General features: G+C 39.7%; 1 protein-coding gene across 1 annotated transcript in view; it reads right to left on the bottom strand.

Moving 5' to 3' along the window:
* XYLT1 (xylosyltransferase 1) overlaps positions 1 to 15,006 on the bottom strand; it is a 315,876-nt gene that overhangs the window by 35,924 nt on the left and 264,946 nt on the right. Inside the window, exon 7 of the mRNA XM_008173025.4 lies at positions 954 to 1,170. Coding sequence (XP_008171247.2) covers positions 954 to 1,170 — 217 coding nt within the window. The remainder of the gene's footprint in view (positions 1 to 953; positions 1,171 to 15,006) is intronic.

The raw sequence follows: 15,006 nt of genomic DNA, 5'->3' as shown, positions 1-15,006 counted from the left end.
GAGAGAAAAAAAAAAACCTACTACCCAATTACTCATTGCCCTGTGTCCTTTCATAATGATACAGAAATTCTCTGCAAGATAATGGATGAAAAGGTTATCAGAGTTGAGAGAAGAAGTGAATTTTAGCAAAAATAGGATTCAAGGGAGATTATTTAACGTGTGTGGAATAATAAACCCCATCAAATTATGAGAACCACTGTGCTCAACTGAATGACAAAAGGTTTATATTTGCAAGATTGGTCTCATCGATCCACCAAAGACTCACGTGCCACCACTGAGGAAGGCTGATATAATTAAAAGATTGTCATTAGGTTAGCCTTCCTCACAGATACTCAGGAACATATAGAGCACGTTAGTACCTTGGAGAAAGAGTCTGACAACCCATGGGAGCAATGTACCTGTCAGGGCAGGTGTATAACAGCCTGTGAAAATGTCAGACTGTGTGCTCTATCTGAAGATAATGCACACCCATCCTGACAAACTGCTACATGTTCGACTGAAACAAATTCTAGTCTGCACTCCCTTCTGCATCACTTAGAGCTGGAGTGATTTCTGAGTGATCTAGATTATTTGTGACTGTGCCTTCCAGCTGAGTTTTGAATTGAACAATAAATCTTTGTTTGCAGACCTTTCATTTTAAAGTACTTAATTTTTTTTTTAAATAAGAGGGATGGATGCGATGAGGAAAGCTACTTACGGATATGGGTCTCCATCCCTATTAGTTTTTGAAAGTCTTTATAGAAGGACATTTGTAAGCAAAGGAAACTTGAAGTTTTGGTTACTCTGTAATAGTTTAACTGGTTCAAAATGTAAATAACCAACCAAAGGAAAAAAAGTAGTTGAAACATCAAAAGGCCACTGAAGTCAACACAGAGAATCCCAATGACTTCAGTGATCTTTGCATCAGGCCTAGCAACAGCTTTGAAGAGCGAGGCTTCTGTAAATCCACACACCTCAGCAGGAAGCAAAGTATACGAATAGAACCTCTTCATCTTTGTCACCAGATCATCACTGGAAAAGATGACATACTCCACAAACTTCCTGTTCAATAGGAACCAGTCTGATCCTCCATCCAGAGTGATTCCTTCTGGGATTTTCCGGTCTCCAAGGCGCCACATGTGTGTATCACATTCTAGGAAAAGCCTGTCCAGACCTTGTTTTCTAATAAACCTAGGAAAAAGAAAAAGGAGCCATGAAAAGTTAATTAGTGTTTTCTTATCATCACTAGCGCTCAAAATAAAGAAGCTATTACAGATAAATGAAATAAATGGTTATGGTTTATATGAGTGTTCCATTTATAAATTGTTTAGAAAAGATTAATAAATACTTTAATAAATAATGAATCAGTTGTTATACATTGTTAGAGAGTCCAAAGGTCAATCAATTGCTTATAAACAACTATATCTTTCTGCTGATGTCGTTATAAATATCCATTACACTTGCTACTCATGTCTGTAATACGTCTATAACATTCATTAACCCGTTATAAACAGAACTGCAATATAAAAAATCACTAAGAAAATCTAGGTATTTATATTTAAGATTTAATTGATTTCCGCTTTTAAAGAAGTCAAATAATTGCTTTTGAAAGATAACTAATAACTTTTCAGAAAATGGAAATTATTTTCTTGCTGAATTATTGTTCCACGTACATTTCTATCAAAGGCACATATAATCAGAAGTAAAATTTTATTGCTTTGTTATAGAACAAGTATGTTTCCCCCCCTCACTTTCAAGTCTAGAGTATATAACACTGGGCCTCTTTTTTGGTTTGTTGCTGACCCACAGACAAAAGAAGCAACGCTAGAATTGAAATGTTATGGACACTGATTATTTGAGTCCAATACAGCAAGAGAAATAGACTTGGAAAAATCAAGCTATGTTGAAAGCAGGATGGGTTGCATGCTCACAGGTGGCTTTGTGACTGCCTGATGAAGGGGTTTCTATTTGTTTTACCATTTTCAGAATTACTTCCCAGAAAGTGATACCATCTAGAAAGCAGAATAATGAGAATATAAATTAGCTGATCCAGTAATGTAATGTCAGGAAGGGTACTGCCTTCTAGTGATAATGCAGATCTCTACTTTCAGTACTGAAGACTGCCCGTGTATTTTGAGAAGTAACAAATCTTTGCCATTTGGCTCATCTATACTCAGCAAATGTCCATCAGGTATTAGTCAGAGGCCATAAAACCTATTGGACTTAGGAGCTGCAGGCTAACTTGAGTTGAGTTGCCAATAGCAAAAGACCTGTGTTTTATTTGTCCAAAAAAACCCCCTTGGTTTTGTAGAACACTGTAATTATCTATTACTTTTTACAAAGAAACATTTAAAAGATAGAACATTTGCAACAGTATTCAGAAACAGAAAAAAAAAATGGTAAAGGAAACCAGCATTTGTGTGGTGCTATCTATGGCAGTCCCAATGGTTACACAGGAAAGCCAGTTCACTACATTTTGGAAACTAAGAAAGAGCAAGATGTGGAACAAAATGCTATTTCAGGTCAGTAGTGAGGTACGCTGAAAGATCTAAGTGTTGCGAAGCTTCACAGAAGCGACTCTACTAGTATTTTTTATGAGTAATATTTTTTCTCCGTTTTTTCATTAAGACACGAAGAAAACGTTTCTGCACCTCATCCCCCTCACAGATACACAACCCCAAGAAAAAAAGAATCAAAAGTCAAAACAAAAACCTTTATGAGCTCCCAGATCTCCTAGAACCTTGAGGTTTTGCCCATTAGCAAGCTAACTCCTTGATTAGAGCTTCCTTCTAGAATTAATGAAGAAACCAAGACAGAATTATAACTTGATTGTTTCTTGTATCTAATTACAAAATGCATGGTAAAAAGAATCTAAATCCCACTGATTTTGGAGTCTAATATCTACCTTTCCAGTCCTGGAACTTAGAAAAATTACACTGCTAACTTAAAGTGAAATTTATGTGAAGTTTCAGACAAGAGTTGAGAATTTTTTCTTTCCTTTAACAAGTTTCTAATTTCATGTTCCATTATGAGGGATAATGGAAAAGTCTTGCAATTTTAATGCAGTCCTCTGGAAAGTAATCTTCAAATCCAATATGTATGCAGTTATCTGCAAATCAAATATTAACGTGCCTGAAAGTTTGGTCATTTATTTACTTTTGTCAAAAAATAAGCACCTGGAAATGACCCTTTAGGTGAATTATTTTAATCAAATAGTGGGATGTTATTGATCATATTTAAGAGGGATGTAGAGTCCTTTCCTGTGATATGGTTTCTCTCAATTGTTGTCTGCATGAACTTCCTGACTTTTGTCCTATTATTAAAAAAGAAGCTTCCTTAGTTGTGAATGGCACCCCCTATCACTACCTTCGAAATAAATAAATAAATACACAGAATTGCAAGCACTAAAATTACATAAATAGTAGATGGGTCTGCCCTCTGCCCACTGCCTGGCTAAAGCGGGCTCTGAAAGAATATATCCAGTTTCATTGCTGGGATGTCTCAGTGAATCTGGCCTTACAGCTTTATTTATAATACAATATTTTCCCAAAATAATCAACAGACTGTGTGTGTGTGTGTGTGTGTGTGTGTGTGTGTGTGTGTGTGTGTGTGTGAGAGAGAGAGAGAGTGTGTGTGTGTGTGTTTGTAATGGCTTGAACAGCATGTACAGAGAATTATAAAGTTGTTGGGAGCATGCAGTATTTTTATGGTAAACTGAAATCCTAACATCCTACAGAACAAGACTATCAGAAGTAAACCGATTGTAGTATTTGACTGACACTGCTCTATCCGGGTCACTGGTGTGTGTGTGTGTGTGTGTGGGGGGTACAATATTAAGCCAAGGAAGAAAATAGTTTTCAGCAGGATGGTTGTCTGTTTGGTGTACATAAATTCATACTCCCTAATTTTTTACTTGACATACTTTATATCAGGGGTCGGCAACCTTTAAGAAGCGGTGTGCTGAGTCTTCATTTATTCACTCTAATTTAAGGTTTCGTGTGCCAGTCATACATTTGAACGTTTTTAGAAGGTCTCTTTCTATAAGTCTATAATATATATAACTAAACTATTGCTGTATGTAAAGTAAATGAGGTTTTTAAAATGTTTAAAAGGCTTCATTTAAAATTAAATTAAAATGCAGAGCCCCCCGGACCGGTGGCCAGGGCCTGGGCAGTGTGACTGACACTGAAAATCAGCTCGCGTGCCGCCTTCGGCACACGTGCCATAGGTTGCCTACCCCAGCTTTACATTATACCATATGGGTGCAACAACAATCTGCTAACAAGTTTCAATGGCAAATCCTCTCAGTTTACCTGTGCTGCAATAATTTCCAGACTGGACAAAATCACAGTACGCTTAAACTTGCACACAAGGAGACCTAGTCAGCATTCAAACAAACTATGTTCAGAGAACAAGTCATGCAAAATATATATATTAGGATGAAATCCTGGCTCCACTGAATTCAATGGGAGCTTTCCCACCTATTTCAAAGAGGCCAAGATTTCACGCTTAGTTAAGCTCCTACAAATTGTAATACTGCACCAACCTCATCCCATACTAAACTTCAGAAGGAGAGTGGCTAATGCACAGACAATGGTATATTTCCCATCTTCTTTGTCCTTCTTGGGGTTTTACACAATCGGAAAGCTACACGATAATTCCCAGATTAAAGACAAAATGGATTTAGCACCAAGATTTCTCTAATGTTAGCCAAAGTGGACAACTTCAGCGGTTTTCCAGGATTTTGAACTGGAAGTAAGGGTGCCAAGGCTCCTACACACAAAGGTCTCCAGAGTTCAGGTAATCACAAATTAACTTGCCATGGCAATGATGTACAGTTGTCAGAGTAGATAACAAACCACTTCCTTCAAGAATGTTTCTGGGATGTTGGAGTATAAGGGTTGGAACTTGATGGAATTGGGAACAACATCAGATGAAGATATCCCTGACCAGGAGGAATGGGGTGAGTAAATCTTGGAGCAGGGAAGTAAGGATGGCATGGATTAAAGGGTTAATCAGGAGGGGGAAAAGGGCTAAAATAAGACTACTGGACTGAAATAAAATTGCCCTGCTTTTGATTATCTCCTATATACTACCACATCAAAGGCATTTTGTTTTAGTGCATCGGTTAATTTTAATGTTCTGTAAATAAACTTTTATATGAACTATTTTTCTTAAAATGACAAAGATTTATATTTGTAAAATTACATGCAGATACAGACACTGAGCCTGATTTTCAAAAAGAGCCTCACATTTTGTGGATGTACGGTTATGCCTGAATCTAATTGTGGGCACAAAAAATATCATTCATATGTGTCTGCCTGACCGTGTCCACAAACCAGGCAGCTAGATGTGTAAATGCTGCCATTTATGCCCACAATTAGCTGCAGATGCAATGCTGGGGTTTGCAAAACTGAAGGCTAGCTTGGGATTCTTTCCTGAGTTGGGCCTGTTACCTTTATACTTTGTAAAAATGTCTATAATCTCGAATCCTTGCATGTCCCATAGCTTCTCTTCTGCAACCATGATTCCATTTGGTTAACACTCCAGCAGTCTAGACCAGAGTTTCTCAAATTTTTGTATTGGTGACCCCTTTCACACAGCAAAGCCTATGAGTGTGACCCCAACCTTATACATTAAAAACACTTTTTTTGTATTTAACACTATTATAAATGCTGGAGACAAGCGGGGTTTGGGGGTGGAGGCTGACAGCTGACGACCCCCCCCATGTAATAACCTTGTGACCCCCTGAGGGGTCACAACCCCCAGTTTGAGAACCCCTGGTCCAGACAGCTCAGGGGTACATGTGTCTCAAGACCCTGCTCTCACTTTGCAACATTTGAAAATATTTACAAATTCATTTCGGTTAGGCGTATGGAATTCTAAAATAAAAACCCTAAAGCTCACTGCAAATCTCTTTTCTCTTTGGTACTTTTTCATGCTTCCCTCCCGCCTCCAGCTCCTGTTGCTCTTCTGAAATCAAATTTAATATGTCTATTAATGCTCACATGATAAGAGAAAACCTTTCTGTCAACTACTAAGACAAGCAAAACCACTTACATTGCTCCAAACCTCATTGTGGTCTGACCCAATGGGAAGACTGACGGACTTCAGTGGGTTTTGGAACAGATACTAACTGATCCCCAAATATTAATAACCCAAAGTTATAGTTCTCAAATACATACTGGGCCACTTCTGCCCTCTTGTCAGAGGGCACCGAAAAAACCTACAGATTTCAGAGTTTGACCTATTTACACCAAAGCTACATTGGCCCTGCTAAATTTACATTTATAAAGACAGATATTCTACATTGAACATACACCATCAACCACAACTAAATAGAATCAGCTTTAAATATATTTATTAAAGTGAAATATTCACACTAATTCCTATACAATTGTTTTATGTTACATTTACTGATATTAAACATTATTTACACAAGTAACTGCTCTATTAAACGTATATTTGGACTTTAAAGAAACACAGTCAATTTGAAAATCATACTTCTGTCTGAAGCATAATATTGTTGCAAGTGACACCTAAGATTACTATACCTGAAAGAAATTAGAGAAAGAACATTATTTCCCCCTATTTTTCCCAGTCTTTTTACTTTGTGCATTTGACAGCACTTTGTGAACAGAAAGTTTCACTGTTCTTCTATACTAGGCAGTTACTTTCCCTTGTTTGTGTGACTCATCATAGGGAGAGAATAACAATTTTTAAAATAGGAAAATGTGATTGCAAAGACACAAAAATGGCAGAGGGACTCACAAACAGATGTAGTACTTGAAAGCACTTTTAACTCGGTTTTTAAATAGCTCTTTTAAAGTGTTATCTGTTAACCAAAACTTCATTTTCATGTGAACAACTGTTAATGATTATTATAACATGATTTCCATGTATTATTTTATATATGAAGATATCCGATTGAAAGTCAAGGCCAATGTTTGACTGATTTTGTAATTCACACAAAGTTTATATTTTAATCTCAGTTATTTTTATTCCTATCTCTACAGCAGAGAGATGTATATTCCGACAGTTTTTGCAATATATTAAATAAAGAAGGCTCCTATTTTACATATTTTCAAAGTCTATGAACAAAGCTTTTCTGCTGACATAGGAAGTTGTCAGATATTAAAACGTGACCAGTAAGTTTTATCACAAAAAAGTCCTTGGCTCAGAGAGGTATATTTTTTTAAGCAGACAGCCAGTTTCCTTCTCCTAAATATTTCCTGTTTCTGGCTTCGTACCTAACAGGCTTGCTGCTGAGACTTCACAGTTATTCAGATGTGCTGCACACCTACCGACCCCTCGTTACCATTATTTACTACACTATGAACAAAAATTTAAAAATTCAAGCAAAAAGCCAGTGTTGAAGCAGGAGTGCTAGGAGCTAAGATAATACCACAAAAAAGTATTTGTGAACATCTGTTTGAACAAAACCCACATATCTGCTTTGACTATATCCACTGCCCGCTATTTACTTTTGACCAACATCTGTAGGTACCAACTAATTTTGGTGAGAAAGTGTGGCAAATATTTGTATGAACAGGTATGCGCATGAATCTGTCCTCCAGAAGTATTTATGCAACCATCTTTAAAAGTCTTGGTGGGAATCATCCAGTGAGGAAGCAGAAAATAATTTCTTGTTGTGACCGTAGCTGAACAATTGCAGAGCACACATAGCAAATTGCAAATACTCACGCAACTGGTACAGCGAAGAGTTTGTGAGAAATCTCTAGGCTGAAATATATCTGAATAAACCATTCATTGAATAATCTAGTACAATACGCAAATGTTTTAAAATCTAAATATGTGCAGACAGAGAGGCTACACTCACTGAATACAGTGGCTCTCTTGAAGTCAATGGCAACATTCCCATTGTCTTCAATGGGGCTACGATTTCATCCATTGTTTCCTACAAACAGTGCAGCTCTAACACAGATTATATGTGTTTTGAAAATTTGAAATTGCCAATAATTCATTCAATTTTAGTCTCCTCTTTGTGCCAAATGATGTCAAATAAAAGGAGGCGTTATTTCCCTGTACAGTAACTTGGGTTCTTTGAGATGTTTTGTCTCTATGGGTGCTCCACACAGGACATGTGCATGCCTGTGCGCTCTCAAACGGAGACTGTAAAGCAGTGTCTGAGGGCCCATGCCTGCCCAGAGCAGCTCTCCAGGCTCTCAGGGCACATAGGGAGGCATGGACCTGCCGCCACTCAGTTCCCGATCAATTGCAAAACCGGAGACTGCAGCAGATGGGTAGGAAGGAGGGAGGTGGAGCACTCATAGGGGCAAAACAACTGGAAGAACTCAAGTTACTGTACAGGTAAGTAACTTCTCCTTCTTCTTGTACAGGAGCATGAGGAGCTGCTCTGCGCACGCCCAGGCCCAGGCCCAGGCCCAAGCCCGTGGACTCTGTTGTACAGTCTCCAGTCAAGAGTGCACAGGTGCGCGCACATCCTATGATGGAGCACCCAGAGGAACAGATAAATCACACCTGCTTTCGTATACACAATTTTGCAATACACTCCCCAAGACCCCTTTTTGTCATACTGAAAGCCTTTAGACTTAGCCTTTCCCCCCCACGATAAATGGAGTACAAGGTAGAGAGGGGAACAGTGTAAAAAAAAAAATAGCACCTACTTAGTCTGTCAAGATTAGGCAGAGTTCCTCCTGGTATGATAGGCAATTGGGTGTGAAAAAAGTACAGAATTCAGCATTCCCTGCTGTTTCAAAAGAACATGAAAAAACTCTCAGTACAGATAAAAAAAGATGGGAAAAAGATCAAAATGTAACCCATTTTACAGTGTGTTAAAACAGCAGCATCCTGACAACAGGGGCAAAGGCAAAATGAAATTATTTCTTATCTTGCTTTAATTCCTGTGCTCTCAAGGAGATATTACGAACACAATACAATCCTAGCCATCTCAATCCCTTGTGCTTTAATGACAATGGCACAAACATCAAACAAAATTATATGGCTGGTATAGAATTTATTCCTCCCATGAATATTCTATAGTGAGATTGGGGATATTTCATATGCAAAGTCAAACCTAAAAGTAAGCAAACAAACAAAAACTATTTCTGGTAGAATCGTGATAATGCTTGGAAGTCAAATATGAACACAGGAAAAAAATCTCTTTTTTAAATTATTATTACTATTTATTGTTTGTTTTCCAGTAGCTTTCTCAATGTGCTAGACCCCATCTACATAGTCCATGCCATGAATAACTTTTAGGATGAAGTCCTGGCTTCGCTGAAGTCAACTGGAGCTTTGACATTGTTTTCAGTGGGTCCAGGATTTCACCCTTAGATTTTAAGAATACTGATCATGCATACACAAAAGGAGCCTGATATCTAGGGATGTAGCAATAAATACCTGTTGCCGCAATTCCTATTGATTTGTCATGTGCAGGGAATTTTTTCCCAGAAGAATATTTCATGTATGTGGGCAATCAGTGTTTTATGCATGAGAAACATGTGGTTTGAGATCCAATTCCTGGGACATATACAAGAGTGAAAAAAGCACTTTAAAATCTGTGTATCAATTACACAGGGGCCCAAACAAACAGAGAATCTGCCAAATGGGCACTTTAACCCCTATGCAACACCCCACAGCTTCCTGCAAAGGGGTGTGGAATATGGGCATACTCTGCTGACCAGAACTGTCCACCATTTCCCTTATTCCTACTAATGGACAACTGTGACTGAGTGTTGTATTCTTCAGCCTTGCAATGGTTTCACAAGGACCAGAGCGCCTTTACTCTGGCTTTGTTCATTTGCCATATATTTCACCCTTGAAGAATAAAAAATAAAGACCCAAATCTTGTCCTGATTCATACACCCTGCAATCCCACTGAAGTCATCAGGATTTACATGGATATGAATCTGGGCAGGATTTGGCCCAACTGATCCAAAAACAAAAAACCATTTACCTGGCCAGTCACTTTCAGTAACCCACTTGTTGTGGTTGGAAGGATTTATGTATGGCGTTGTGCTTATTCCTCAACAGCCTCATTTCTCTTTCTGTGTGACTCATGAACAGTTAGAAATAGATATGGTCTTGAACCAAACCCCCAGGTATAAACATGAGGAAGTTGAGAAGTTCAGATCTAAGCAGGGTGGTTTGGGTTTATCCCTGGTTATAAAGACTTGAGTTATGAACTATAGGTGTGATTCCCTTGCTTAGTAGTACGAGTAGCGGCAGTGAAGGCATGGCTGAGACGGCCGAGTACATACTAGCAAGTTTAAGGTGGATTCGCACTCAACATAGCTAAGCTGTGCCTCCACGGCCACTACCAATGCTACCATGGCTATAGTGCTATTTATACTCATGCTAGCTTGATGAGAAAGCGCAAGTAAGTGTATACAAGCAGGGGACTCATACCCCTACCTCGTAGTGTAGAGGTAGCCTTAGACAGCACAGCATACACTGCTAAAAATGTTTATGCGATGCCACAAATCCAGTACTTAAGACTTCATAGTAGAGTAAAGGAGGAAGAGAAAATGACATGGGAAAAGACACTTATCTGGTTAAAAGGAAATTCTACCAATAGCATTCCAGCACGAAATGTTCAAACGTTATTGGTCAGGCTGCAAAAAATCATGAAATTTTCCAGCCAATCCCAAGACTTAAAAAAACGAACAAATGTTGGGTTCTTTTAATTTGTCTTCTGGTTTCTGAGGCGTAAGGTGGAGTTGAGTCACACGTCAAGCTTTTCTCAGCAACCACAAGGGCTAGAAACTTCTTCTTTTAAATGAAAGCTGAAATTCTCACATAATTGCTTGACTCCAAGGACTGTGCTAACAACAAATATCATGAGAGATATGTAATTGGGTTAAAAGAACACTATTAAGTGAGATCATCTTATTACCTCTCCTTCCTGCCACGCACTCACAGCACCAGGGCTGGATTTACACCTTTCGCGTCCCTAGGCACCCCGGTGGCTGGGCAGATGTGGTGGACCCGCCTCTGAGCTCCCCTCTTTGCCCGCGACAGCTGAGAACTGCAGGCTCCCCCCCATCCCCCCGTCGCCAGCGGCGGCTCAGAGCTGTGAGTCACCTCCCGCCCACAGTAGCTCGGAGCTATGGGGTCCTCCCCACTGCTCAGGCACAGTGGGGGTCACCCGCTGCTCAGACACGGTGGGGCCCTCGCCACCCGGCGGTGCTTGGAGCTCCGAACCGCTGCGGGCAGCAGGGGGACCCTGCTACTTTTACTTTTAGGCACCCCTTCGCACATCACTACAACTGCCCAGTGCCCCATCTAGACCCTCCCATTGCCCAGTGCCCAACACACACAGACCTCCCACCAACCCCCCACTGCCCAGTGCCCCCTACTTACTGTGCCTAATTGGAAATCTGGCCCTGCACACCACCCAATGTTATTATACTACAGCACTGATTTCTCAAAGGAAGAAATTAGAAATGGGGATTTGTATAAGAGGAAAATGATTGGGTGATAGTTCAGAAAAATAGAATCTTAGCGAAGTAAGGGAACAAGACATAGTGCTTGATGCTGTCAGGGCAGAGTTAGGGAATTAAGAAACATAAAAATATTTATGGAAAATACATGAAAGGCTCATGGATTTATGTTTTAAATTAGATACAGTTGAAAGTTTCTCCAGTGAGAAAGTTCTTTCAAAATGTCAATATGTCTCCTTGACACCTTTTTTGGGTGGGGGTGCACTGACAGATATTAATTATTTCTGCAATTAACAGACATTTAGAAAAACCTAATGTTGCTTTGCCTGCTAATTTTGATGAGACTTTAAATACAAGTTGGAAGAAAAAATAGAAGCAAAACAAAACAAAAAAGCAAAGATAGTCTCCTGAAAACATTCTACTCAAACTTGCCAAAGAGGGTAATACCAACTGTGATGTCAATTATCATTTTGACACAGCTGTTATAATTGGATTAAGTAAAGGAAAAAATCAAACAATGATAAATATGTAAGTTTAAAACAACACGAGAGAAAATGAAATCTGCTTTAATGATTAGAGATTAAATATTAATTATGTCCTGACATCCATCATAATAACACATGGCATCCAAGTATAAATCATTCCTCAAGTTAAACAGGTTGGCACTGATAATTAAAAGAAAAGAAAACTAACAGATTTTTGGGAGTCTTTCCTAACCACCTGTTTGCCATGGTTTAAATGGTTCCATGTTTACTGAGCAAACGGGTTTTGGGCAGACATTTGGTCCAATGCTACAAAAGTCAGGACACCTAAGGTTTAGCTCATTTTCATTAATTAAAGGAAAAAACTGTAAGGTAATGCACAGTTTTTGATTTTGTTTCTTTAAAGTACCAAACATATTCCCTACTTGTGAAAATTAATGGAGATATCCCATCTCCTAGAACTGAACTTGAAAGGTCATCGAGTCCAGCCCCCTGCCTTCACTAGCAGGACCAAGTACTGATTTTGCCCCAGATCCCCATATCAAAATAATATGATCCACATGACCCATCTCAATTAATGACATCTTTACTGCAATAAAATATCCACAGAGCTTAGAATATCCTGGAATGTTATCGAAGGTTCACCAAGACACACCTTTAGTCCATTCCTTATAAGAGATCTGTGCGGTTATATTTGAATTTGTCCAACTGTACAGTAAAAGTCTTACTTTCTTTTTCCTGCTTCTTTTATACACTTAGAACTTGCCCAATATATTCATCTAATTCTGTTCCCACATCCCATCCCTAAGTTCTGGCTTGGAGAAAGTCTTCTAAAGTCTCCTCTTTCTCCACCTTTCCCAAAGATTTAGCTTGCACTATTTTTGAAAGATCTTATTTTTCATTTTCTTGCAATTAAACTTTCAAAGGAAAGAAGTTCTTGGAAGTTCTCACAGCTCCACAACATTTTAGGGTTGCAGGTCAGGGAACAGAGTCTTCCCTCGCACAAAGAAAAGAATCCTCAGAGGCATGTTTTTAAACCCTGGAAACTGCCAGAGCTTTTTTTGTACGATGGCTTCTACCAGAGCTTACACTGATGCAGCTGGACTAGTAGTAGCATTGATTCTTAAAATTCCCTTCTGTATACGCGGCCTTAGAGGAACATTCCAAGTCTTTCTTGTCTTGTGCCTTTTCTCCAACATTCTTCACTAATGAGATGTTTTCAAAAACACAACAGCAGAGGTTAAAGGAATAAAAATCTTAAAGAGCACACAATGCAAATGTTTAGCATTCTGTCCCCAATAATAAACAACACTGCTAAGACAAAATCAACTATTAATGAAGTGTATGTAGTGCAGTGTGACTTTATCGCAGAGACAGGTCAAATAACATCAAATACGAATGTTTGTTAAGTATCTAATCGCCACTCCATGGCCGTCTCTATATTAGCGTTCTCCCCCACCCTGTAACATTTCTCAGCAGTGCAACTCCAAGAGCAGTAGCCAAGTCGGGAGCATTAGATTACCGATAGGGCAGTTTTAAGCACCGTGGCATCTAGCTATGCAACACAGACAGCCCAGTCTACACTAGCTCCCACGAAGGCTGCCACTGATGGAGCACAACTGGTGGGCGCGTTGACGGAGAGTTTGAAGAAAAACGTGTTGTGTAGATAGTATTCACACATTCACCCAATGCCAGACTAGTGTTAATGTTTATCTAGATATTTATACTGTGCTCATCATCTTGGCATCTGCACAGCAAACGATTGGAGCAGGGGAAAGGGAGTGAGGGCATTTGGGTGACATTCACAGCTCTCCAAATGACTCAATGTGAGACTCTGGGCAAGTCACTTCTACACTGATTTTCAGAGATGTTGAGCACCCAAAGCTCCAAAATCAGGCTATTAACCTTTCTGTGACGAAGGGCTCATCTACACGGTGATTCAGTGCACAGCAAGCCAGGGTCTGAATCCATAGCATCAACTCACCACAAACTAACTTGCTGTGTGGACTCTGCTATAGTCATAGGCACTGACTTACCTAGTTGCCGGGGGGTGCTCAACCCCCATTCCACCCAAGGCCCCACCCCCACTCCACCCCTTCCTCCAAACCCCCACCCCTGCCCCACCTCTTCCTGCCCCTACTCCTCCCGCATGCCGTGAATCAGCTGTTCCCAGCGAGTGGGAGGCACTGGGAGGGAGGGGGAGGAGCTGATAGGTGGGGCCGCTGGCGGACGGAAGGCACTGAGGTGGGAAAAGGCACTAATCTGTGGAGCTGCCGGTGGTGCAGAGCACCCACTGGTTTTTTTCCATGGGTGCTCCAGCCCCAGAGCACCCACGGAGTCGGCGCTTATGGGTACAGTGCACTAGAAGTTCTACTAGGCTCTTTGATGTAGATTCACGCTCTGGCTTGCCACATACAAGCTCACCATGCACAAAGCTCTTGGTTTACCGGTGGGTAAAATGGGGATAGTGATATTTGCCTTCCTTGAAGGGGTGTTGCTGGACTCAGTTATTTTATACAGTGCTTTCAGGTTGCTGAGTGAAAAGATACTATGGAAACACAAAGTATTATTTGTTTATACAATTAAAAATTGAAATCAGCAGCTAGTTGTTAAGTAGCGGGCACAAAAGATTCCATGTAATCTTTTTGCTTTCTCACCACCAGTAATTCTTCTTTTCCCTTCTTCTCTGTGCACAATAATATATTTTCTAGGAAGACTTCAAATCACGTCACCTGTCTGGGGTGGTGACTGATACTGTTTTTGCACTCGCAAGCCAAATTCATTCAGCACTTTACTAAAAACAATCCCAGGCTATTTTCCTATGAGGACATCTGAGCTGATCTTACTTTATTTTTTCCCAAACTTTCAGCCTATTTTGTTTTCCTTTGTACTGGGCTCTTCTGATCACCATCTTCTAAACAGAGTAAAATGAAAAAGCTATGAGAAGGAAAATTGTCAAGGACAAGCAGTTTTTATGTCACCTCTAGAACTGATTATGAAGCAATGGGGAGTATGGGTATCTGAAAGTCAGCTGTAAGGTATACAAATTTTAAATGCACATGCTTTGCATAATAAGAAGAGTGTTACTATTTCAGTTGATATACTGTGTCCGCAAATAT

The sequence above is a fragment of the Chrysemys picta genome, chromosome 10, assembly GCF_011386835.1.
Source record: "Chrysemys picta bellii isolate R12L10 chromosome 10, ASM1138683v2, whole genome shotgun sequence".
NCBI classification, from domain to species: domain Eukaryota; kingdom Metazoa; phylum Chordata; order Testudines; family Emydidae; genus Chrysemys; species Chrysemys picta.
Note: the sequence above shows the minus strand (reverse complement) of the source record. Positions and strands in the feature narration are given on the sequence as shown.